We start from the raw sequence: 23,681 nt of genomic DNA on the forward strand, positions 1-23,681 counted from the left end.
AAATATGTTTATCAATTGTTTATCAGTAATTTCTTTTACTTAATTTCAGATTGATTGTGGTGTAGTGGTCTAAGCTCCATAACTGGTAATCTGGTAATCAGAATGCTGGTTCAAGCCCCACAGCCACCACCATTGTGTTCTTGAGCAAAGCACTTAACTCCAGGTTGCTCTGGAGGGATTGTCCCTGTAATAAGGGATCTGTAAGTCGCTTTGGATAAAAGTGTCTGCCAAATGCATAAATGTAAATGTAGGTCTGGTAGTATTGATAATGGTTATTTTAGACATGCATTTATTGGGCAAGAATTGGCTTGCCGTCCTTTGCCAGCTTACTTTGAAAACCCTGAAACAGTGAAATCCTTGTACTTCACAGAGTTGACTGCTTCTGCCTTTAAGGGAAATAAATGTGTGAAAAAATCCCCTCTGCGGCGCAGAGCACAGTTTTCAGTTTAAAATTTGAGATGTGTTGAGACTCATTATATTGTATATGGCAAGTGTGTTATATTATTATTAAATACTATTGTCTATGGGAGTGTAAAGACTAAAGCATGTTTGAAAGAATAAAATTAGTAAATTTTTCAGTAAAACATTAGAATGCAGGGTGTCAATTAGTCATTATGATGGGTTGAAATACTTCTGGAAAGTTGACATGTCTTGTGGTATGACATGTTATTCCTCATATAAATCTCTTTAAACAGCATTTTGCTAACATTATTTTGTACTCATTATGTATGCAGCTTTTTGACTTAATATTAACTGAGATTCATTTGTTACACAGGACAATTCCAAATGAACTGGTGAAGGCAAAAAATGACAGATAATGGTTAGATTTGAAAAGAAATGGTTACAGAAATGTACACTCATATGTATATTCAAATGTATATTCATATACATTTTAACCTAAAATTTAGATTTTTGTTATTTTGGTAATAATAAAAAAAAGTCAACACTTATGCATCAGCAACCCAATTACAGTATTGAGCAACCAGCTATTAAGTTGTGCAACATTCACATATAAGTGTGTGGATGTGTGCTTATATGTCATATGCCTTTAATACCTCTGGTTGGTTGCACTAGTCTAATATTAAGGCATTACCTAGTCATATAATTATATTGTCATAAAAATGTTGGCTCAGACAGAACATTACTAGTGTCTCCATGATGTGCCTTTAAAATTCCAGTTCAGTTCCAGAATTGTAATACAATTTTAATTGAAGTGTCAAACAGATGCAGAATTTAAATTTAATAAGTAGGAAAAAATGGATTACAATTCAAATAAATTCAGTTAGTGTAGTTTTTAATGTTACATTTCATTTTTCAGTTTGAATTAAATTTAAACTTATCATACAATCATACAATATGTGGGGTATTTTCAGAAACATTAGAAGATAATAATAATCAATGATTGCTGAATGGGCTGTCAATCAATAAAAAAATGTAATCAAATTAATTATACGGTGTCCCGATTAAATAATCGTGATTAATCGCATTTAATCGCATATACAAATATTTGCTGAGAAAGCCCCTCATATAACAATAATTCAATATATAATGATGAAATAATTATACATACTTATCTTTTAATATTAAAAAATTAGATATATAATTAAACATATTCAGATAATTATGCATTACATTCTTGTGGCAGAAGAGTTCATCATTGATAAGACAATACAAAAAGCGGCTTTAGAATACAATGTATTGTTTACTACCATATTATTGATCATAAGTCAATCATTGGCACACAGTTCACAGAAATCCATTTCACAAGTGAATTTGTCAATCAGTTGGAGATTTATTATGAGGGCTTGTTCAAGTCATCTTGTGTCTGTGTTGTATTATTCTTCACCTTAATTATATAAAATACATAACATGGTGTCAGAAGACGGATTAAAAAAAATATTTAAAAAAGTAGAAGAAAAGAAAAGCACAACTGAAAAGATGTCGCTACTCAGCCACCATCAGCTAGGTCTCTTCACGGCAATCTGGCGGAGAATTGGAAGGTATGGCTTCAAAAATTAGAATTGTACCTCATTGCATGTGGTGTGGCAGAGAAATCAGAGACAGTGCAGTGTGCTACTTTTCTTCATATTGCGGGTGAAGAAGCCATTAAAGCAAGGGTGGGGAACCCTGCTCCTAGAGGGCCACTGTCCTGCAGAGTGTAGCTCCAACCCTAATCAGACAAACCTGAGGAAACTAATCATGGTCTCGATTACTTGAAAAATGTAAGGGAAGGTGTGTTTGATTAGGGTTGGAGCTAAACTCTGCAGGACAGTGGCCCTCCAGGAGCAGGATTTCCCACCCCTGCATTAAAGTGTACAACGTATTCCAGTTCACGGAGCAAGAAGTGAATAAAATTGATGCACTAAAAAGGAATTTGGCGATCTGACTGATTCACTTATCAGGGATAGAATAGTATGCAGGATAAGAGACGACAATGTGCGTGCCAGATTGTTGCATGAAAAAGCAATTGACACCTGCCGGGCCAACGAGTTAACGTCAAATCTGAGGAAAATGCTAGTTGAAGAAATAGACGTGAACAAAATAAGCAGTGTAAAAAACATAAAGAAAAGAGGAGGCAAAACAGTGCAAAGTGAACATAAAAGTAAACAACATGCAATGGAAAGTCACCACAAAGCAAACGTGAAATGTTTAAGATGTGGCTACCAACATGAATGTGCACACAGTCACCACTGAAACACAAAATGAAAAAGACAAATGGACTGAAAGCCTGAAAATAAACAACAAGAACGTTACATTTAAATTAGACACAGGGGCAGCATGTAATTTAATACCCAACAATGTGTTCAGGTCACTGGAAACTCAAAGAAAACTAAAAAAAAATCCACCTGTCACTTAATTACATATTCTGGCCACAAGATGTCACCTGTGGGACAAGTTCAACTTACCTTCACCTACAGAAACCAAAAGCATAATGTTCAATTTCAAGTGGTCGATGGTAACGTACCTGCACTTCTTGGACCCACAACCTGTGGAAAATTAGGGATGGTGAGAAGAATATATGAAATAAAGATTAAAGATGACCCTTTGAAAACCTGTTTTCTGGCCTTGGTTGTTTACCAATTGAGCATCACATCAAAACAGACCCCAACGTCTCACCAGCGATTCATCCACCAAGAAAGGTTCCTGTAGCACTCAAGGACAAGTTAGTTGAAGAACTACACAAGATGGAAAGCATGGGTGTAATAGAAAAGTAAGCTGAACCAACAGAGTGGGTAAACAGCATGGTAAAAGTGGTGAAACCAAACAAGATACGCATATGTATAGATCCACAAGACCTTAATAATGCAATAAAGCATGAACATTACCCTCTACTGACAGTGGAACAAGTGGTATCCAGCATGCCAAGTGCAAAGATATTCTCAGTCCTGGTCGCTAATCAAGGATTCTGGCAAATAAAACTGGATGATGAGAGCTCGAAACTCTGCATGTTCAACACGCCAATAGGGAGGTATAGATTTCATCGCTTACCAGTTGGTGTGTTTTCAGCCAGTGATGTCTTCCAGCATGCGGTTGACCAGATGCTAGAAGGTCTTGAAGGTGTGTGGTCAACGTCATTGATGACATCCTAGTATGGGGAGAGACAACAGAAGAACATAATCAAAGACTCATCAAGCTGCTGGAAAGAGCAAGAGAATGGAATTTAAAACTAAACAAGAGCAAGTGCCAGATAAGAACATCAAAAATAAGATATCTTGGACACATCATCTCAGAAGAAGGTCTTAAGCCAGATAATGAAAAGGTGAGAGCAATCGTGCAAATGCCACCACCTGAAAACAAACAAGCACTCATGAGATTCATGGGTATGGTGCAATACCTATCCAAATTCATTCCAAATGTATCTGATGTCAGTGCTCCTCTTCGAAAGCTGTTAGAAGATGATGTTCAGTGGCACTGGGAGGAAGAGCAAAGAGAAAGCTTCACAAAAATGAAGAATTTGCTGACAAATGCTCCAACACTGAAATTCTTTGATGTACAGAAACCAGTGACACTTTCAGTTGACGCCAGCTCAGAAGGCATCTGGGCAGTCATACTGCAAGATAAAAAACAGTGGCATATGGATCACGTGCACTCACGGATGCTCAAAAAAGATATGCGCAAATTGAGAAAGAGTTACTTGCCATAGTTTATGGATGCGAAAAATTTCATAATATATCTACGGCAAGGAAGTGGAAGTTGAAAGTGATCACAAACCACTGGAAAGTTTTTTAAGAAATTACTGCACCAAGCTCCACCCAGATTACAGTGCATGCTTCTCAGACTTCAAAGCCTAAAGGTAGCCGACAAACCAGGTAAAGAGATGCACATTGCTGATGCATTAAGTCGTGCATACCTGAATGAGCATACAGAAGACTTGCTAGGTCAAGCGCTAGAGCTGTGCTGGATAACAACGTGTCTATCTGCCTGTGTCTGAAGAAAAGCTAAGTGTTTTTTGCAGTACAACAGCTGCTGATCAAGAAATGCAACTACTGCATAAAATGACCATGGATGGATGGCCTGAGGAAAGAAGTGATGTTCCGAAACTGATTCAAGGTTTACTGGACATTCAAAGAAGAAATAAGCTTCAGATCAGGACTCCTTTTTAAATCTGCAAAGCTCATAGTTCCAAGCAAACTGAGACAAGAAATGCTGATGAAAATTCACGAATCACACCTTGGAGTTGTTCTGTATTGGCCGAACATGTTAATGCAAATTGAAGAGTTTGTCTCCCAATGTCCAGTGTGCAACACGCACAAGAACAGTAATCCAAGAGAACCATTGATATCACATCCAATACCAGGAAGACCTTGGTCAAAAATTGGCACAGATCTATTCCATTACAATGGTTCAGATTACTTATTGTCTGTTGATTACTACTCTAAATTCCCAGAAATCAGCAAACTGTCTGACACAACTGCTCAGAGTGTAATCGTGGCCATGAAATCTATGTTCGCATGGTATACCAGATACTGTAGTCTCGGACAATGGTCCACAGTATGCCAGCACAGAGTTCAGCAAGTTTTCAAAAGTGTGGGAATTCAAACATGTGACGTCCAGCCCAGGACACGCACAGTTGAATGGACAAGCTGAACGAGCAGTCCAAACCATAAAAAACTTGTTAAAGAAAGCTCAGAGTGGCAAAAGTGACCCCTACATTGCTTTGTTGGAATACAGAAACACGCCATTGGATGGTATTGGGTACTCACCAGTACAATTACTAATAAGACGTCGGTTGAAATCCAAAATACCTACCTCAGTCACCTTATTGTCGCCCGAGAGCAACATACAGATCCAAGACAACCTGAAACTAAGACAAGACAAGCAAAAAGACTACTTTGACAGGCTAACGAAACTGCTTCCAGATGTCTACATAGGAGAAAGAGTGGGAGTGCAACGAGGAGATGTCTGGCAACCTGCATCTTCTAAAGACTGGAGAACAAATTCTCACAACAGCAACAGACAACACAGTCAATGAAACTAATAGTGAGATGGACTCACAGGTCACTGACCCTCAATCATCTACAATTGACAAGGACACACAAAACACAGAATTCTCAGTCTCAGCCACATGGATACATTACCAGGTCAGGTAGACAAGTGAAAATACCCTCAAGGTACAAGGAGTGAACAGTGGTTTGCACTATACAAATGTACACTGCAGTAACCTGAGTTTTGTTTTTGTTTGAATAGTTTGTGCAGTTAAAAGAATGAGCTCACTGTTCACAAGATTGCTCATAAAGAAAGAGATTATATTTAGGTTGTATAATTGTTTAATTCAGATATGTTGTAAAGAGTTTACATCTTAGAATTGTTTACAGATGAGCATTTTGAGACTGACTTTAAACAGACAAGACTGTTTTATAGATTGATGTCAAGATGTATCAGATATGTAATAATAGTTACAAGCTGTATAGTTCTAAACTTAAGAGGGGGGATGTCATGTATTTTGTATGGTTATGCTACCCGTACCTGGGTGACGTCATGAACAGTCGAGTTAAGTAAAACACGAGACCCTGCTGTGAAAGTCATCTTGTGTCTGTGTTGTATTATTCTTCACCTTAAGTATATAAAATACATAACACAGTCAATTTACACCTGCGTCAGACATGCTTGTGTGTCATAAACATAAAATGTTTAGGTCACAGTGTCAAGTTAAATATAGTTTAATACTTAGAACACATCTTGAGATCCCTTAGTTCGAATTTGTGCTCCATCAAGTGTTTTGAAAAAAAGAATGTAACGCATCTTTGTGTTGTTCTGTCTGCTGAAGGGTGGTTTTGTTCACTGAATAAACTGCGTGTTGCCCATAACGCTGAAGTTTCACTTACTGCATTCTGGAGTAAAAAGATGGTACTACAAGCTTGCATTTCTCAGGAATCTTCCTTATTATGGTCCGGGGGCATTGCAATAATAATCCTCATAATCCGACTACATTTACTTTCTTATGGATTACATGATTACATGTTAATTAGGCAACGACAGTAAATTGGTCATTATATAGATAATATTAAATATTTGTAAAAAATTTCACTCAGCCTCACTATGATATATGTTCAGTAACTCTTTGAGTGTTTTCGGAAGAGAGGGAGAGGAGGAGGGTTGTCAACTTGCACACAGAACTGATACTCATCACTAGCCAGGTGAAAATGGAGTGGTCTAAATCAGCCTTTGGCCAGTGGATGTACCGAGATAATTTCACTTTTCAGTTTCATTTGAAGGCGACACAGGAAAAACATCTCTGTGTAATGTAAAATGTAATATCCTGTCAACTACAAAGGATTCAATGCCAAATTTAAAGAAGCATTTGAAGAAATGCTTGCATGTTTTCCTAACTTTCTTAACTCCTGATGAACACATTTTAAGTTTTTTAAACTATCACTCTGTGTGTAATATAACCATGTGTCACTATGTGTTGGGAAGGGTTTTGTCCATCAGATACATCAAAATTCCCAAATCCATATAATTTCATACTCACAATATTATCCAATTGCATTGGCAGCATACATTTTTTTTATGCTTTTGCTTAAGCGATAACTTCGAGGTTGTTTTTGTGACATTGATTCCCAAATATAATTGATCTAATCTCTTACCAAACAAGAGTGGCATTTGTAAAATGGCGAAATGGCATGGCCACGTTTTTGTAACGTGCCCCGGGAACCTGTCCACATTTCTAGAAACTTCCATAAGATATGTAATTGACGTCAAATAAAAGAGTTAAGTTGGAATGAATCCAAAAGTAATCAAATTAGATTACTCCAAAAATGTACTCTGCAAGAATACGATACTGATTGAAATTTTTGTCATGTAATTTGTATCAGTATCCAATTACAATTAAGAAGTAATCTGCCGAGCACTCTGTGTATATATATATATATATTTATTATTATTATTATTATTACAATTAACATTCATTTATAAACCATAGTGTAAGAACACTTAATTTACCAGAATACTTAAATGTACCCCAAAGTGTTCCAAATGTAATAACATGTAGCAGGCTTGTAAACCTTGAACAGAACAGAGGTTCCCCTTCTGTCACTCACTCGATATTGTGTCGAATGAAGTGACACAAGGGGTCTTCCTGGGATGTCAAACGTACCTCTGAACCTGAGAAAAGGCCAATGTCAAGTTGGCAGACAGAATTTGCATGCACCGCCCCGGACATACGGGTATAAAGGGAAGCGGGGCAGCGGTTCTCATTCAGAATTTTTCTTTGGAGCAGAACGGTTGTGCAACAGCAAGCTGAAGTTCACCACTGTTTCACTCACCTCTGTCAGCGAGAAGCATTGCTGTTGGATCTATGGCGCATTTCCAGCTGGTGTTCTCTCTCTCTGCACGCTGTGCAGCTCATGCCCCTTAGCACCTCGACAGCGCTTTTCACAGTTAAAAGAGTGTTCACCTCCTAAAAGAGTTTAATTTCTCTAAAAGAGTTTGAGTTTTCCACTCACAAAAAGAGCAATACACAGCAGCGTTGAACGTCCTTTTCAGGATGCGTCTTTTTCAAGATGCCCTTCTGCCCCTGTGTTGTTCCTGGATACTGTTCTTCCTGGAATTGCATGAAGAGCTGACACGGTCATGGAGGGTACCTTTTACTGCCTGCAACGACCCCTCTGCTCGTCTGCTCTCACTACCCTGGATGGCGGTCCCCTAGCTGGATAGAGTGGTTGCGATCCACCTGTGTCCTGAGACCGCCCGGTACTCCCTGGGAGTCCCCTTGCAGCAGGTTTCCAGACGTGTCGTGGTTACCGCAGACCTCTCGACAGGGTTGGGGTGCCGTGTGCAGCGGGCATGCTGCCGCTGGCCTCTGGACAGGAACCCGGCAGCGTTTGCACATCAACTGCCTAGAGTTGCTGGCTGTATCTCTTGCCCTACGGAGATTTCTCCCACTAATCCGGGGCAAGCACGTCTTGATCCGTTCAGACAGCACCACAACGGTAGCGTACATAAATCATAAATCACATAAGGCGGCGTGCGCTCTTGTCAGAATCGCCGGTTCTTTGAAATAATGCGGGCTCAGGTGTGGGCGCCCTTACCGCTTTTCTCTCCCGGACGGGCGCTTGACCACGCCCCCGCTGCCACAATCACGTAACACGGTCTGTGTAGATGGGACCCCTTGTGTCACTTAATTCGACACAACGTCGAGTGAGTGACAGAAGGGGAACCTCATGGTTACTGTTGTAACCTCCGTTCCTCGAGGGAAGAAACAAGACGTTGTGTCCCTCCTGCCACAGCACTAGACCTACCACTGTAAACGTCCGTACCTTATTTTCAGCTCCTCAGTGCAAAATCCTGACTGACAATCGCTGCCACACTTCCATTTACACCTGCATGTCGGGCGGGGCATGCAAATTCTGTCTGCCAACTTGACATTTGCCTTTTCTCAGGTTCAGAGGTACATTTAGCATACCAGGAAGACCCCTTGTGTCACTTCATTTGACACAACGTCTCATTCCTAATGGTATAATGTGAGTATACTAGGTCCACAAACTGTTTAACTGTGAGTTCTACAGTTCTCCTCAAATGAATGGTAACACATGCATGCTTAGAGCTGAACACAGAAGGTGACTCCAATAAGTGTCTTTCGTTCCTGGACATGGATAAATAGAAGTATTGGAAAACTGTGAATGCAAAGCCCTGTATATTCATTCATTACAGGTTCAAGCAGATTCATCCAGAATTTCCTCTGCATTCTCCTCCTAAGAAATCGGACTCGGGTCTGAAGTTCAAGTCTGCTTTTCTTGGCATGAGCTTTTCTCTTGCGGAAAGAAGGCTAGACGGGTTTTTCAAAGCACAATCAGGTTCACTTAAAGCTGAAGGATGTAATCTTTTTGATGTAACAATACTTTCTTATATCCCAGTGTAATATGTGAGATATTTGTAAGCCATTCATACTAATAATTCCTTAGAAAGGTTTCAAATCTTTGCCTCTGTGGCACGACCAAAACATTTCTCTGTTTTAGCATCCTGATTTGCCCGACACTGAGTATTACATTAACATGAATCTTTTTAATCCAGTAGCTCTTTATGATTCACCTACTGTAGCTGTGATATTCATCCATATCAGTATGATCAAAAGGATAGATGCATGCTGTGTCATTTTTAATGCAATGAATCAAAGGTGATGAAAGACAAAGCAAAAGTGATGGGCATGAGTCTTAAGTGAACAATTCTTCTTGTTTGCACAGTTGAGTCTCATTCTCACTTATTTGTGACAGTTGTGTCACAAGAGGCCTTGTCATCTCAGATCTTTGTCATTTCAAACATCTTCAAGTAAGAAAGAAACAATGTTTGAAACATTGTTATTATAGCAAGGAAAAATTATATATATATAATTTTTGTATTATTATTATTTATTTATTATAAATTGACAGTTTCTTTAGAAGTGGGGATATTTTAATACCAGTTTCATTGGCTCAACGTAGTGAAATCATTTAAAATTCACCTTTATATTCACTTAATTAATAATAGTATGATTCCCAGCTTTAAAAATTGTGAGTTTAATATTTTTTCCAGTATATGAAAACATATGATGGGGACATGAAAATATACTGCAAAGAATTAATTGAATGGTAAATAGGCGATGAACTCTGTTGAACGTCTACTGGCATAATTGCTTTGTTTTTACTGGACGATCAACAAAGAAGTTGATGTCACACATATAATGTCACACATGTTTCCGCTGTTATTAACTGTCTGATGATTTCTCTCAGATAGATATCTCTGTTTTAAAATGCCAGATACCCTGACTGTGCGTCTACTTAAATATAAATAGGCGTGCTCCATATCCGAAGAGCAATGATCTGTGTCTGTGTTTATGCTAATGAAAGATCTGAGACAAGTTTTTGTTTATCAATGTTAGTTTTAAGATTAAGGTATGAGGCTTTAAACCAGACTTGCTTGTCACATGGACACAGCTATTACCTAGACTGGCTTGATAACATTTCAGTCCCACATGACTTCACCTCACATTTAGTTATGCATTCCATTATTACAATGTTGACTGATCCACTTGTTTGCACCAAAACAGTCATAATGTCATGACCATATTCCGCTCTATCTTTGCCCCTTAGAATTAAACCGCTTTCTAGACTTTTTTGTTAAAGCCCTGTTCACATGTGAAAAGAGCAACAGCACTTTGCTGTCATTACACACAGACTGTAGGTCATTACAATGTCTGCATTACATTGTGACAAGCTCACAAACAATGTGCTATTACTTCAGCCACTCTTTCCTAATGTTGGATACATTTGAAAAGACTCCATTATTGTTAGTTATATGCAAACTGAAATTAAGCCATGACAACTCTCTGAAAAATTTAGCATGTTAACGTGGGTATGACATATTGATAGGATTTTGGTCCTGGCGGACTAGATCTGCTATGCTGCTGCTTCTGCTGCAGAGCTACAGAGACTTGCTACTGCAAGAAAATACACAGTCATGTCTACATTGATCATATTTCACACACAAAAATGTTCATGTTGAATTCTGCATATTCTGCAAAGCAGCTGCGAAGGGTAATAAGCAATATGCGGCTTGACTCTGGAAGTGGGATGGGTTTATTTATTGTTGTTTTTGTACAAGTTGTTCTTAATGTACTCAACAAGGTGTCTGAGTGGCAAGTACTTTCATGTCAAGATGTGGAAAACAAGTTTACAGGCCTGCCTTTCATGGAAATCCATAGTGAATGAACTTCTGCGGCAGTGCTGGTGTGTTATTATGATAATTGTGTTTATGCTGTGAGAAAGCTTCATATGGTAGTAATGGAGAAAGTGATTGTCAAGTGTGCAGCTCCCCTGCGAAAAAGAATAGTCAAAGTTTGAAACACGTTTAACTGGAATAAAATGAAGCAAGAAACTGCAAGTGGGCATGTGTTACAGTGATTTTACCACAATTAAGGGGTAAAAAAATGAACTGTAACACAGTGATTTATTGTTTTTATAAAATGGATGCAACAGGAGTAAGTTGAACATGCCAATATTCAATGCATGACAATCAATGTTTAATCAAATTTGTAAATAATAACAAAAATCAAGACAATTAATTTGCAGTAACATAGTTTGTTTGCCACAATATAATAAACAATTCTTAGTGTGTCTATGGTTGCCAAGCAATGTAGCAACATGGTGTATTAAAGGGATAGTTCACCCAAAAATGAAAATTCTATACAACAGTACTATAGTATATAACCTATACTATTATAAATCTCTACATTTCACGTCCACATTCTGCTTCTTTTGTTTTTGGCAGTTCATATGCTTCATGCATATAAACACCTATTGGTCAGGGAGGAAAATTTATAGTAAAAAAAAGTACATACATTTTTATCTGTTTCACACCCACAGCTATTATATCACTTCTGAAGACATAGATTTAACTATGTCTTTTGATTTAATTTATGCTACCTTTATGTCTTTTTTTGGAGCTTCAGGGTTCTGGCCACCACTCACTTGCATTGACTACGTTTTCATGGACACCAGAAAGTGGTTTATTGTGAGAATGCGGGTTATTGCGAGAAAACAGCGTTCGGTTTAAGCGGCATACTCTTTACTCCCATATACATGTGGCTTGTCAGTAAGCAGCTTTCTCCACAGCAACATCATTTTCCTGTGACACTTGAGGAAAGAACACACATGGCAGTGGCACCGAGGAGGACTTCACTATTTTACACTCTGTTGATTCACTTTATATCTAAATATCCCTGTGTTTGTTTCCTTAACTTACTATTGCGACCTGCAGCTGAATTGCAAAGCAGTAGTAATGTTTCTGTCTTACATTGGGATTCCCCCAATGTACAAGCACATATATGCAGATGTTAAGGACAGTCGATATTGTACATTCATTTGTATAAATGGGTATAGTTTAAAGTGAGTGTATGTGATTTTCCAACTGTACTCCCAGAAATGTTGAATCCTTTCCGCTGTGTTGACATGTTGTTGGGCTCCATCCTATGATGTTTGTTATCCGGTCTGTTCCACACACACGCACTCTCCAAACACCCATCAGAATGCCGCTTATGTGTTAACATGAAATCCTAGAGAAACCTAGGTGTGTTAAATCGCTTTCTCTTAATCCCTTAAATGGCATAAATAAATCAGTGTTCCTGTTTACATGACGTTTCAGAACTCCGCTTTCTGCTAAAACCCTGGAATAAAGAGATATTCTTCTAAACATTTTCTTTTGTGTTCTGCAGAACAAAAAAAGTCATACACATCTGGGATGGCATGAGGGTGAGTAAATTATGAGAGGATTTTCTCTTTTGGGTGATCTATCCCTTTAATTTAGAATGCTAACCTGCTTAGAACACAGCTTATCTAATCAACTGAGTTGAAACTATTAGAAAAATCTAATAAAAATGTCTAGGTGGATTAGGATAGAATAAAAGAAAACAAAGCATAACAGTCTGTCTGACAGTCAAAGTAATTGTTTGTTGAGATGCTGCTGTTGAACAGAAGTTACTGTCAGTAAAGTCACACATGTAGGGCCTGACACCTTGTTTACAGACAGAATTGGAAGATAAGTCCACCTTGCACAACAGCAGAGCTGTTCAAAGAATGATGAATCTTTATTAAACACAGAGAAGATAAAGTGCTCTATTTATATAATGAATTGGTTCAGTCATGGGTCGGTGCTGCTAATTATAATTAACGACAATTTTCTGTCATGACATGTGTTATCGATTTTATAATAGAGGGCCCTGCAACTAAAAATTTGGACCCTACACTGTAAAAAATGACGTACTTTTAACTGTAAAAGATTGTAAAAATGTTACAGTAAAAAAACTTAAATTGGTTAACGAGTAGTTACCGTAAAATATATGTTAAAAAAGAATGATTTTCCTGTAAAATTAATGGTTACAATTTATATTATGTTTAACAAGAGTGTACATGTACTTTTTATGGTAAAATTATGGGAAAAAACTGCTGTTCCCAGAATTTCCTACGTGGCCCATTACATTTCATTATATTTTCTTGGATTAGTTATGTTTCTTATTATTTTTAACAGTTATGTACTTTGGGGTGTTCTGTGTTATAGTTGATTTAGGTAAAGTTTATTGCATAGTTTTAATTTCACATGTGTTACCCTGATGATGTTTAGTGTTTGTTTGAGTGACACCTACTCCCTACAGGGGTCCCATCTTTCCCAAGGGGGGCACCAAAAACTCCACCAGCTGCCGTTCCTCGCCCAAACTAATCTCCCTATACTTCACAATCCGATGTTGACAGGTACTGTATATCCAAAGCCCACCCTCCATAACAAGATTGACTGCTTCTCCACCTCCATATTTCAGGGCTTGTACCGAGCATCTGCTTTCACCATTCGAGCTCTGAATGTTTCCTACCTTCTTTCAGCCTACCAGGCTGAACTCATGGAAGATATGGGCAAACACTTCATGAAGGGCTCCCCCTCACCCATGTTGTTGAAGGAAATCGTCACGGTCAGTGACATTGTTCCTTGAAACGCCTGTCAGGCTGTCCAAGCCTCTTGCCGTTCTATGCCATTATCTGTCATGGGTGAATGCGCTCTGTGGCTGAATCTCTCTGGTCTGCCCGACAGTGAGAAGCAGCGCATTGCGGAAGCCCAAGTGGAAGCAGGACAGGCTCTTTTTGGTCTGGCTGTCGCCCTCATGCAGCGCTGCGATGAAAAAAAGGAGGACAAGGCTTTTAAATTGTACCTTCCCAAGAAATCTGCACCTTACCATCCACTCATTGCGCAGCCCACTCAGTCCCCAACTACAGGGCGTTTTTACCACAACACTGCCCATCCTAAACCCTGCAACAAGCAGCCTAGTCTGCAGACCAACCCCACCCCCTAGCCATGGGGTAAAATGTAAAAACACCACAACCCTACCCCACCGACCCTAAAAGAAAATGGCCTGAGTGATGTACAGGTTAGGGGGACTCTGAGTCCAGGTTCCCGGGTTGCCACCCATTTGGACACGAGTTCGAATGGACGCAAGAGGAGGAAAAACTCGGTCGATGGGGTCAGCTCCCCAACCACACCCACGGGTTCCTATCCTCTGTTCAACCGCACAGCACCAGCTCAAGTGCTACCCATTGCATGTTTCATCTCCCAGCGCTCAGTTCATAGATTGCTCACGGTAGAAAGAGAGACTCGATGTCAAGTGCACAAGCAGTCACCACACTGTATGAGCAACACCATTTCCACATGCCCAATAAAATCTGTCTAATGTGTTTGAATATTAGAAATCAAATAAATCAACTGATGAGGGTGAATATTAGAAATCAAATACATCAACTGATAAGGGTGAACAATTCTCTGCTGCCCCACGTGCCGGCACAAAGCTGTCCGCTAGATGACGGCATTGTATCGCAAATGAGCATGCTGCCCAACACAATTCCCCAGTGCAAGTGGCAACTCTCGGAGGGCACATAAAATCCTAGCACGCTGTGCCGGCTCCCAAATGAATGATTCAGACAATAATGCACGGCTACAGGCTTCAATTTTCCATGAAACCCCTGGGTTTCTGCTGTGTAATTTTTTCTCAGTTGAACGAGAGCTCTGCTCATTTTCTGGAAGAGGAAATTTCCTCTCTCTTAGAAAAAGGGTCAATTCAGGTAGTTCCCCCAAACCAATGTCAACAACAGTTTTATTCCCGTTATTTTCCAGTTCCAAAGAATCTCAGAGGGTTAAACAGACATTTGAGAAAATACAATTTCAAGATGTTAACATAAAACACTCTCTCTCATTAAATACATCAAAACGATTGGTTCACATCGGTCGATCTGAAAGATGCTTTCTTCCACGTCAGCATTTATCCCCCACACAGAAAATTTCTTTGTTTTGCCACGCCATTTGTAATTAATTCACGGTTCTCCTGTTTGTCTGTGTGTGGAAGCAGGATTAGCCCCTTTACGCCTAGTGGGAGAGATTTGGTCAGACTTCTGTTGATCTCTTCGCCCATTGTCCTATGTTATTCTTGCTAAAGGACAAGGACAATCCACTAGGTGTAGACTGCTCTATGCCTTTACCCCACTCAGCATGATTTTTCCCACTATAGCCAGAATGAGAGAGCAGAGCTTGTCACTAATTCTCATAGCACTCAGATGGCCCAAAGCACCATGGTTGGCGGAGATTATTCCACTCCTTTATGCCCAGCCCTGCCTGCTCTGGATTTGCACAGACCTCTTGACTGTGAGGTTACCCACCAAGGTGTTCGCCACCATGCAGATGCTAAGGCGTTGAGGTCCTTGTATGAATCTAAGTGGCTGGTGTTTGAAAAATGCTATAATACACATAATTTGGTGTCATATTAGTGTTCAGTCACTGATATACTATGATTTCTACAAAACATTTGGACAAAGGTAAATCCTTTTTGACCATCAAAGTTTACCTGGCAGCAATCTCTGCTTGCCACATTGGCTTCAATGATGCAGCAGTTGGGCAGTATCCTCTCATTCGTAGATACATGAAGGGTGCTCGCCGTTCTGTGCCAGTTACTAGACAGCTTGTTCCTTAGTGGGACCTCTCCATGGTACTGGTAGCTCTGTCACAGCAGCCTTTTGAGCCCTTGGAGAATATATATTTAAAGTTGTTGTCTTACAAAATAGCTATACTCCTGGTGTAGCTTTATTTCTATGTAATGAACTTCCCAAAACTATTTTGCTTCCAGAAAGGGAGCTGGATCAGGAGAACTTGGAGGAGGCCTGGGCTGTGGAACAATACCCAGCAAGGCAAAGTGGCATGTTAGAATCACAGGGGGCGGAGCCGCTTGAGTCTCAGGAGGTGAAGCCGCAGGGTCGGAGGAGTATGCAGCTCAGGAAGTGGAGCGGACAGAGTCGCAGGAAGCAGAGACTCAGGGGCAGAGCTGCCAGGGATGGAGGCTCAGGAGGCAAAGGCTCAGGGGGTGGAGCCACAGGAGGCCCAGGAAATTGAGCCTCAGGAGGCAGAGCCACTAGAGGAGTGGGTGGAGCCTTGGAAGACTTGGAGGGCGGAGCCATGGATGGCTCAGAGGGCGGAGCCGTGGAAGGCTAGGGGGGTTCAGGGGTCAAGGCGGCTTGGAACTCATGCGCTGGCTCTGTGACGGACGATACTTCAGACTCTAGCTCTGGCAGTGGCAGGGGGAATGGCCTCCGTGAACAATGACAGTGGCAGGAGAACGGCCTCTGTGGCCGTGGATGCTGACGGCGGTAGGGGAACGCCTCTGTGGTCGTGGACGCTGACAGCGGCAGAGGAGCAGGGGCCCCTCTCCTCCTTCTCTTCCAGATGGCCGGATACACAGCTGCGGGATCGGCCACCGCCTCTTGGCAGTCAGCAGTGTACAAAGTTTTAGCAGCTGGTTAGGGCTTGGAGGTGGGAGCAGTGAAGTTGTTTTCCCACAGTCCATAATTTCACAGACATGATCTACCACCTCCCAGAAAGACCAAGCCTCCAAGTCTTCCCATAACTCCTAATCCACTGGCTCATCTAGTCTGGACAGGAAGAGGGATATCAGGGCAGCCTCACTATAACACAAGCCATAAGCTGCATTGAAGAGTGCCTAAACACCAAAAAGGCAGTTGCCCTAACACCAACTTTCCCGGATAACAGCCCAAGGCACGGACTGGAGCGGGAGTTAAGAAAATGCCCTTTGTCTTTTCTTTTATAGAAATTATCGCTTTCTATATAATCTTTACCCTCTCTGTGAGATGCTAGATTACATCACAAACCGGTGATGCTCATCACTTGAAACATCAGGTGTCCGCAGGCTGAGTTTGTATTACCTCATTCTTGTGCTTTCGGATGAATGGCAAATAACAACACCCTCCGGTTGTGCTTCTACTTTTGCACAGAGCATTGACATAACAGGAGTTGCAGGTTTTATTGCGAGAGAAGTTTCCTGTCGACTGTAATTGGAAAAGGGAGCTTTTTTAATTGGGCTGATTGGGCTAAATTTCATGGCTTGTTTTCCACACATAATGGAATTCTTTTAGGCACACCTAAGGAACATGGTTATTATCATCTTTGATTACGGGGTTGAATTGTTTTTATGATGATAAAAAAAAAGAACATAGTTGAGGACACAGACAAAACCTTCCTTAAATGAGAGAGAGTGAGAGAGAGAGAGAGAGAGAGAGAGAGAGAGCACTTGTCGCACTGAATGGGAGGAGGGAACAAGCTTTCACATGCATGTGGGTTATAGACACAAACACACACTCACACTGGAGTTGTTGTGTCTATACGCTTCCGTTTCAATCTCTGTGGCCTCTTGCCTGTGCATAACAGAGAAACTGCCTTTGCTTTCATTCTTTTTCTTAATTTATGATCACTTTGGGAGCTGCAGTTCTATTTGCTGATGTGTTTCCACCATGGGGTGCATTCTTTGTTCTATACAGCAGTCAGATGATCATTACAAACTATTACAAGGCATATATCAGGTAAAACAAATGCACTGTTGTTGTGTTGTGGATCAGTTGACTTTTGTCTCAGTGTCTATGTAATAGTTTTGATAGCTTGATAAAATTAAAATTAAGAAATGTCATTCAGTCTTACCGTCTGATCATCATTTGATTTACACCAACTAATGAATCGAATGTTCACACATTTTTGAGGTTACGGAGTTCGTCTCTGGAGTTTGTTTTACATGCTAAAAGGTTGCGAAAGGTTATTTTGCTGAAGGAAAGAATGTGTTTTGGAGACTGTGTACATTTGACAGGGTCATGATAGGGTCACACTTTCCTGAAGAAGAGTGTGTAATGTTTCTGATCCTGTCACAATACTTGAGGATTGTGTGTTTGTTTGTTTATGTGGTTTGGTTTATAATAGAGTAACATTCCCACAATCCCTGTGTAATTAGCAGCTGCCATAATTTAACCTCCTGTTGACCCCCTCTCCAGTTGACAGCTCATAAAACATTTAGGGCTGATTGGTAAAATCGATAAATGAATTGATAAAAATCTATAAAAATCAATAATGAAAATAGTTGACAATGAATATTGCTATTGATCAGTTGGGTCTGTGCTCTTATATTGTAATGTTTGTATATTCTTGCTCACAACTTGCCTCATTCACAAAACACAATACGAAAATGTGTAATTTACTCCAACAACTTAAGTAAAAGTTGCACATCTGTTTTACACTGAAAATAGTATGGATTCCCATTCTTAAATCGTCGCATTGAAGTGGCTTTAATAAGGTGATGGATGTCTTTGTAAATTACACTAAAATGTACAGTATATTCCAAAAGGCATAAGTGAAATAGCAGAGATCATGAGCAAATTTAAAGTAATTTGTCAGCTCACACTCGAACTGGCACATTGACAAAGTTCCCATGTGTGTTTCCAGGACAGACAGCAGATTGACTTGCCATCCCTGAGGACATTTGCTTTGAGATTTGAGTCTCACAGTGCTTTGATAAATTAAGATCTTTCTCATTAGTTAGCTGGCACATAGCCATTTTCCTGTGTGGAATTTAAAAGCTTGTACACACCCTATTGGACTTTACTGTAATCAATGAATGATGACTTACTGACTATGTTATAATGTTAAAACTTACGGAGTATGCTGTGATACATATACAAAACAGGATATTTTTATGTCAAGAAGTCAATTATTTTGTACAAAAACATTCTTTCTTGGTCATCAGATCATTATCAGATCAGTCGTCACAGGTTGTTGGCAGTTTTTTTTTTTTTATATAGTGCCAATATGTTCCTCGTTCCAAATATCTAGTCAATCAAATAAAAATTGACTTGACAAAGCTTTTGAAGACCTGATGTGTCTTTCTTTAGCAAATGCCTACTTGTGTTGTTTGTAGCTTTTTTATAAAGATCCATACAATGTAAACATAATTCCTCCTCTATGATTTATAATTTGTTTGTTTAATGTTAAATATGTATTATTTAATGCAGTCCCACTGGCTTTACATTACTCTGTCCATTCTCATGAAATCTGATTACTTTGATTGTTGGATCCCTTCTCATAAATTTGCAAATATCTGTTTTTTTTTTGGTTAATGGACAGCCTCACATACCACTCATGTCCAGGATATCATGTAGGGTTGGAATGACAGCACATATTATATACGTTTAATTTACATATGCTGATTTTTTAATTAATTAGGCCTAGTGGTAAAATGTTTAAAAGGGAAAAGACGTATGTTTCCATGCATTTGCTTTTATTTAATTAATTGAAGGCCCCTGCCTCAGTCTTATGTTTCATAGAAATCTCTAGAATGGTTTGGCTCCTTATGTTGTCTACACATTAGCCTGCTGAGGACTATAATGTGAAGTGAACCATGGAGGATAAGCAGACCCAGTCATCAGAAAAATGAGAGCTCATTTGGACATAAAAATAACTGATAAAGAGAAAGGCGTAATTAGAATGTAGCAATTAAACATTTACATTTATGCATTTGGCAGATGCTTTTATTCAAAGCAACAGTGCATTCTAGGTAATTTTTTTTTAAATCAGTTCTTTAGTTCATTTTACAGGTAACACACATAATGACCTTACTGTTGCAAGTGCAACGGTAGCCAGCTAGTATGTGATAGCTGTGCAGTGTGTAAACCTCACTCTCCTGACCTTAAGAGACGCACTAGGGACCGAGGCTAGAGACCATGGTCCATCTACCATGCCGGGGATCGATGGTTTGAGTCCCTCGGGGCGGGTCGAGTAGAACCAGTGGCACTAGTGCTATGTTCAATCAGTTCACCAACCTCAAGCTGTGAGGGGTCCTGCATTGTGTTGGATTGGTTAATTATAACAGAATGCTATCCCACACTTTAATACGACGTTACAATAGTATTTTGTAACCTTAATAAACTATATTGTTATAAGCTACTTTTTTATGGAAATGTTTCCCAGATTTGTGACTTTGCTATAAGAGATTAGAAGAGTGCATTTTGTACTTTTCTTTCACAATGTTAAATCTGATATTATGAGATCCTACAATTTATCTAATTCTATGTTGTGTAGGTAAATGGAAAGAACCTTTCCCATGCCACCCATGATCAAGCAGTAGAGGCCTTCCAAACAGCCAAAGGCCCCATTGAGGTCCAGGTACTGCGCAATACGGCGCATAACAAGACTTTTAAGAATATTGCACCAACCCAAGGATTGGACACCAGTACTCAGACTAACATTACTCTGAAATGTTTGTCACATATAGAGGCTATGGCCAAGTTGCCCTCGCCTCCAACACCACTAGGTTTGGCCATGCTGGACAGTTTACTTTTACCCACAGAGTAAGTGCCTATCATTGTTTTTCTAAGCATTTCTTATGCCAGACTTCTCATCACTATAATAACAATAAAACTTGAGGATTTTCTTTATTGAAATCAGTATTGCTGTGAATGGAGCTTTAATTACTGTATAATGTGTTATTTGTATTGTAGGTCTCAAATGGAAAGATGTGATTCACCTTACCCCCCAGACTTCATCGACAACATACAGAAAGACACTGAGGCCAGAGGACTGGAATATGAGGTAGATATGAGATGGATAATTGTGGCTCCTTTAAAGGGTGTCTAGAGGATCTTCAGAGGGTTCCGCCAGTGTGGCAGCTGAGGAACACTAAATGGTGCCTCAATTATCTTTTAATTTTTACAGTCTACTTTGCAACTTGTACTTCTGTTCAGTATTTAGTTTACCAAAACTTGCTATATGTAATGTGCTTGCAGTTCAAATTATAAACTAAGCATCTTGTTCTTACTTTGCTTAGATTGATCCAGAAGGTATTGCAGTGAAGGATGGCAGAGTCCTGCAAGGAGACCAGATTATCCAGGTAGAATTTATTCATATATATATATATATATATATATATATATATATATATATATATATATATATAAAAAAATTACTGAAACACTTCAAAACCTATTTTGCATTTCTCACTTTGAAGATCAATGGAGGGGACATCCAGAGCCATGATGAGGCAGTGACACTTCTGACCAGGGTGGAGAGTAAGAATGTGACCCTCCTAGTGGCTCGATCAGAAAGTCAGGTGTGCTAACTGTTCTGTGACCAACACATTCAAGATTTAGTAGATTTTATTTGGTATAGGAAAAAGAACAAAGTCCCATTTGAATTTGGGTTTTAGGGTGATAGCTGGATGGAGGAGGACAGAAACCACTTTCTAGATGATTTGCACATAGACATGCTGGAGCAACAGCATCATCAGGCCATGCGGTTCAGTGCCAGTATGTTGCAGCAGGTAGGTTAATGAATGTCTTAAAAGTAAATGAATTGCTGCATCCACTAGGCTAGCAACCACGCTCCAGTCCTATCACATACATAAACATATATATATATATATATAGTATTGTATGTTCCAGCCAGTGGTCTAAACTAGCATGCTGCAGTAAACTAATGGTTCAGTGTGGAAAACAGAAGCTGATGCTCTGGAGTTAAACCCTGCTACTGGTGGGCCACCTTTCCACAGAGTTTAGCTCCAGCCCTAAACACACCTGAGCTAATCAAGGTGTTCAGGATTACTTGAAAACTACAGGCAGGTAGTATAATCTGCAAGATAGTTGCTTTCCAGGAGCAGGGCTTGACACCCCCGCTTGTCAGTTTTTATGAAGCTTAAATCCTGCCTGTGAAGGAACATATTCTATAAATGTGTTCTGGTTAATACTTGGCTGCCTTTATATCATCTGCGGTTCACTGCCTAGGAAGCCAGATTCATTGTATGCTTGATCAAGGTTGTACATCAATTGTAATTCATTTAAGTTCTTCTTCCCACTGATTTGAATAGAACAGACATGAAGAAGATGGAGGCACCACTGATTCAGCAACCATACCGTCCAATCGTCATGAGAAAGACAGTGGTGTGGGCCGTACGGATGAAAGCACTCGTAACGACGAAAGCTCTGAGCAGGAGATTTTGGGGGATGACCAGAATTCTGCGTGCGACACACTAACAGGAAACCAGAAGAAGTTTAACTATAGCCAGGATGCTGTGGGTAGTGGGGACATGCACCTAAGCAATATTGACAATGGAGACAGTGGAAATCTCCTTGGTATATCTGGCATGGAGTGTGAACACTTCCAGGAACTGCTTGAACTAAAATGCTTTGTGAATGGCAAAAGTCCTTTTGGATTTCTGGAACATGATACTGGACAATATTTAGACAGAGTTGGTTTGGACTCCGATGAACAGGAGATTAAGATGCTTAATGAGAAATTGCTTAACATTAAGCTGGAATGCCTAAGTAGCATACAAGCACACAGGCTAAACAAAAAAGTAGAAGGGCAGCAACCTAGCAGTGATTCCAGTTCAATGCACTTCACTGAGCAAACAAGTGCAGACAAGATCCATCAAGAACTCATCAATAAGCAAGTGGAAAAGGAAAGCTCTAGCGCTTACAACTCTGGAGAGAGCTGTTGGAGCATACCTCCTGCTCTGGGGCTTTCTTCAGACTCCAAAAGCACAGTTACTGCAGACAGACGTGGAAGCAACCCAACGACAGCATGCTTAAAGCATCCTCTTTCACCCATTCAGGAGACCAGCCCCGCTAAGAGGCACCCTTCCTCTGGAGATATAGAGATCACATATTTGGGGAAAAGAAAGCAAAGCGAGAAAAGGAACCCCAATAAGAGTCTTTTGACTTCCTCTCATCATTCCCCTTTTAAGCATAACTACATCCCAGCCCATGCGCAACATTACCAAAGCTACATGCAGCTTATCCAGCAGAAGTCAGCTGTGGAATACGGCCACAGTCAGGTCAGCTTAGCCAGCCTGTGCAAGAACACAGAGATTTGCCCCAATGATTCCAGGCCCAAGACAGAGTGGAAGGTAAAGATCCGTAAAGATGGAACACGGTACATTACAAAAAGGCCCACTAGGGACCAGCTGCTGAAGGAGCGTGCCTTGCGTATCCGAGAAGAGCGCTCTGGCATAACAACTGATGATGATGCAGTGAGTGTACTGAAAGTGGGTCGATACTGGAGCAAGCAGGAGCGCAAGCAGCATGCAGCGCGAGCAAAGGAACAACGGCAACGGCGGGAACTCATCAAGCAGAGCTATATGGAGAGCAAGGAGCAAGCAGGAGCTTTGGTTGACAAGAAGGGGCTAGATATTATCCAGCTCAGCCACAAAAAGATGATGAGGAAAAGAAACAAGAAGATTTTTGACAACTGGATGACTATTCAAGAGCTGCTGACACATGGCATGAAATCAACAGATGAGACAAGACTATATAATTCCTTCCTTTCCGTGACTACAGTGTAAGGGATTTTTTTGT

At 40.1% G+C, this 23,681-nt stretch overlaps 1 protein-coding gene across 1 annotated transcript in view; it reads left to right on the plus strand.

Moving 5' to 3' along the window:
* The window catches only part of LOC127628788 (E3 ubiquitin-protein ligase PDZRN3-B-like), a 46,839-nt gene extending 23,171 nt beyond the window's left edge, over positions 1–23,668 (plus strand). The window contains exons 3-8 of the mRNA XM_052105675.1: positions 20,413–20,681; positions 20,832–20,922; positions 21,158–21,220; positions 21,338–21,439; positions 21,536–21,649; positions 22,193–23,668. Coding sequence (XP_051961635.1) covers positions 20,413–20,681; positions 20,832–20,922; positions 21,158–21,220; positions 21,338–21,439; positions 21,536–21,649; positions 22,193–23,668 — 2,115 coding nt within the window. The remainder of the gene's footprint in view (positions 1–20,412; positions 20,682–20,831; positions 20,923–21,157; positions 21,221–21,337; positions 21,440–21,535; positions 21,650–22,192) is intronic.
* The last annotated feature ends 13 nt before the right edge of the window (positions 23,669–23,681 follow it).

The sequence above is a fragment of the Xyrauchen texanus genome, chromosome 35, assembly GCF_025860055.1.
Source record: "Xyrauchen texanus isolate HMW12.3.18 chromosome 35, RBS_HiC_50CHRs, whole genome shotgun sequence".
Lineage (NCBI taxonomy): Eukaryota > Metazoa > Chordata > Actinopteri > Cypriniformes > Catostomidae > Xyrauchen > Xyrauchen texanus.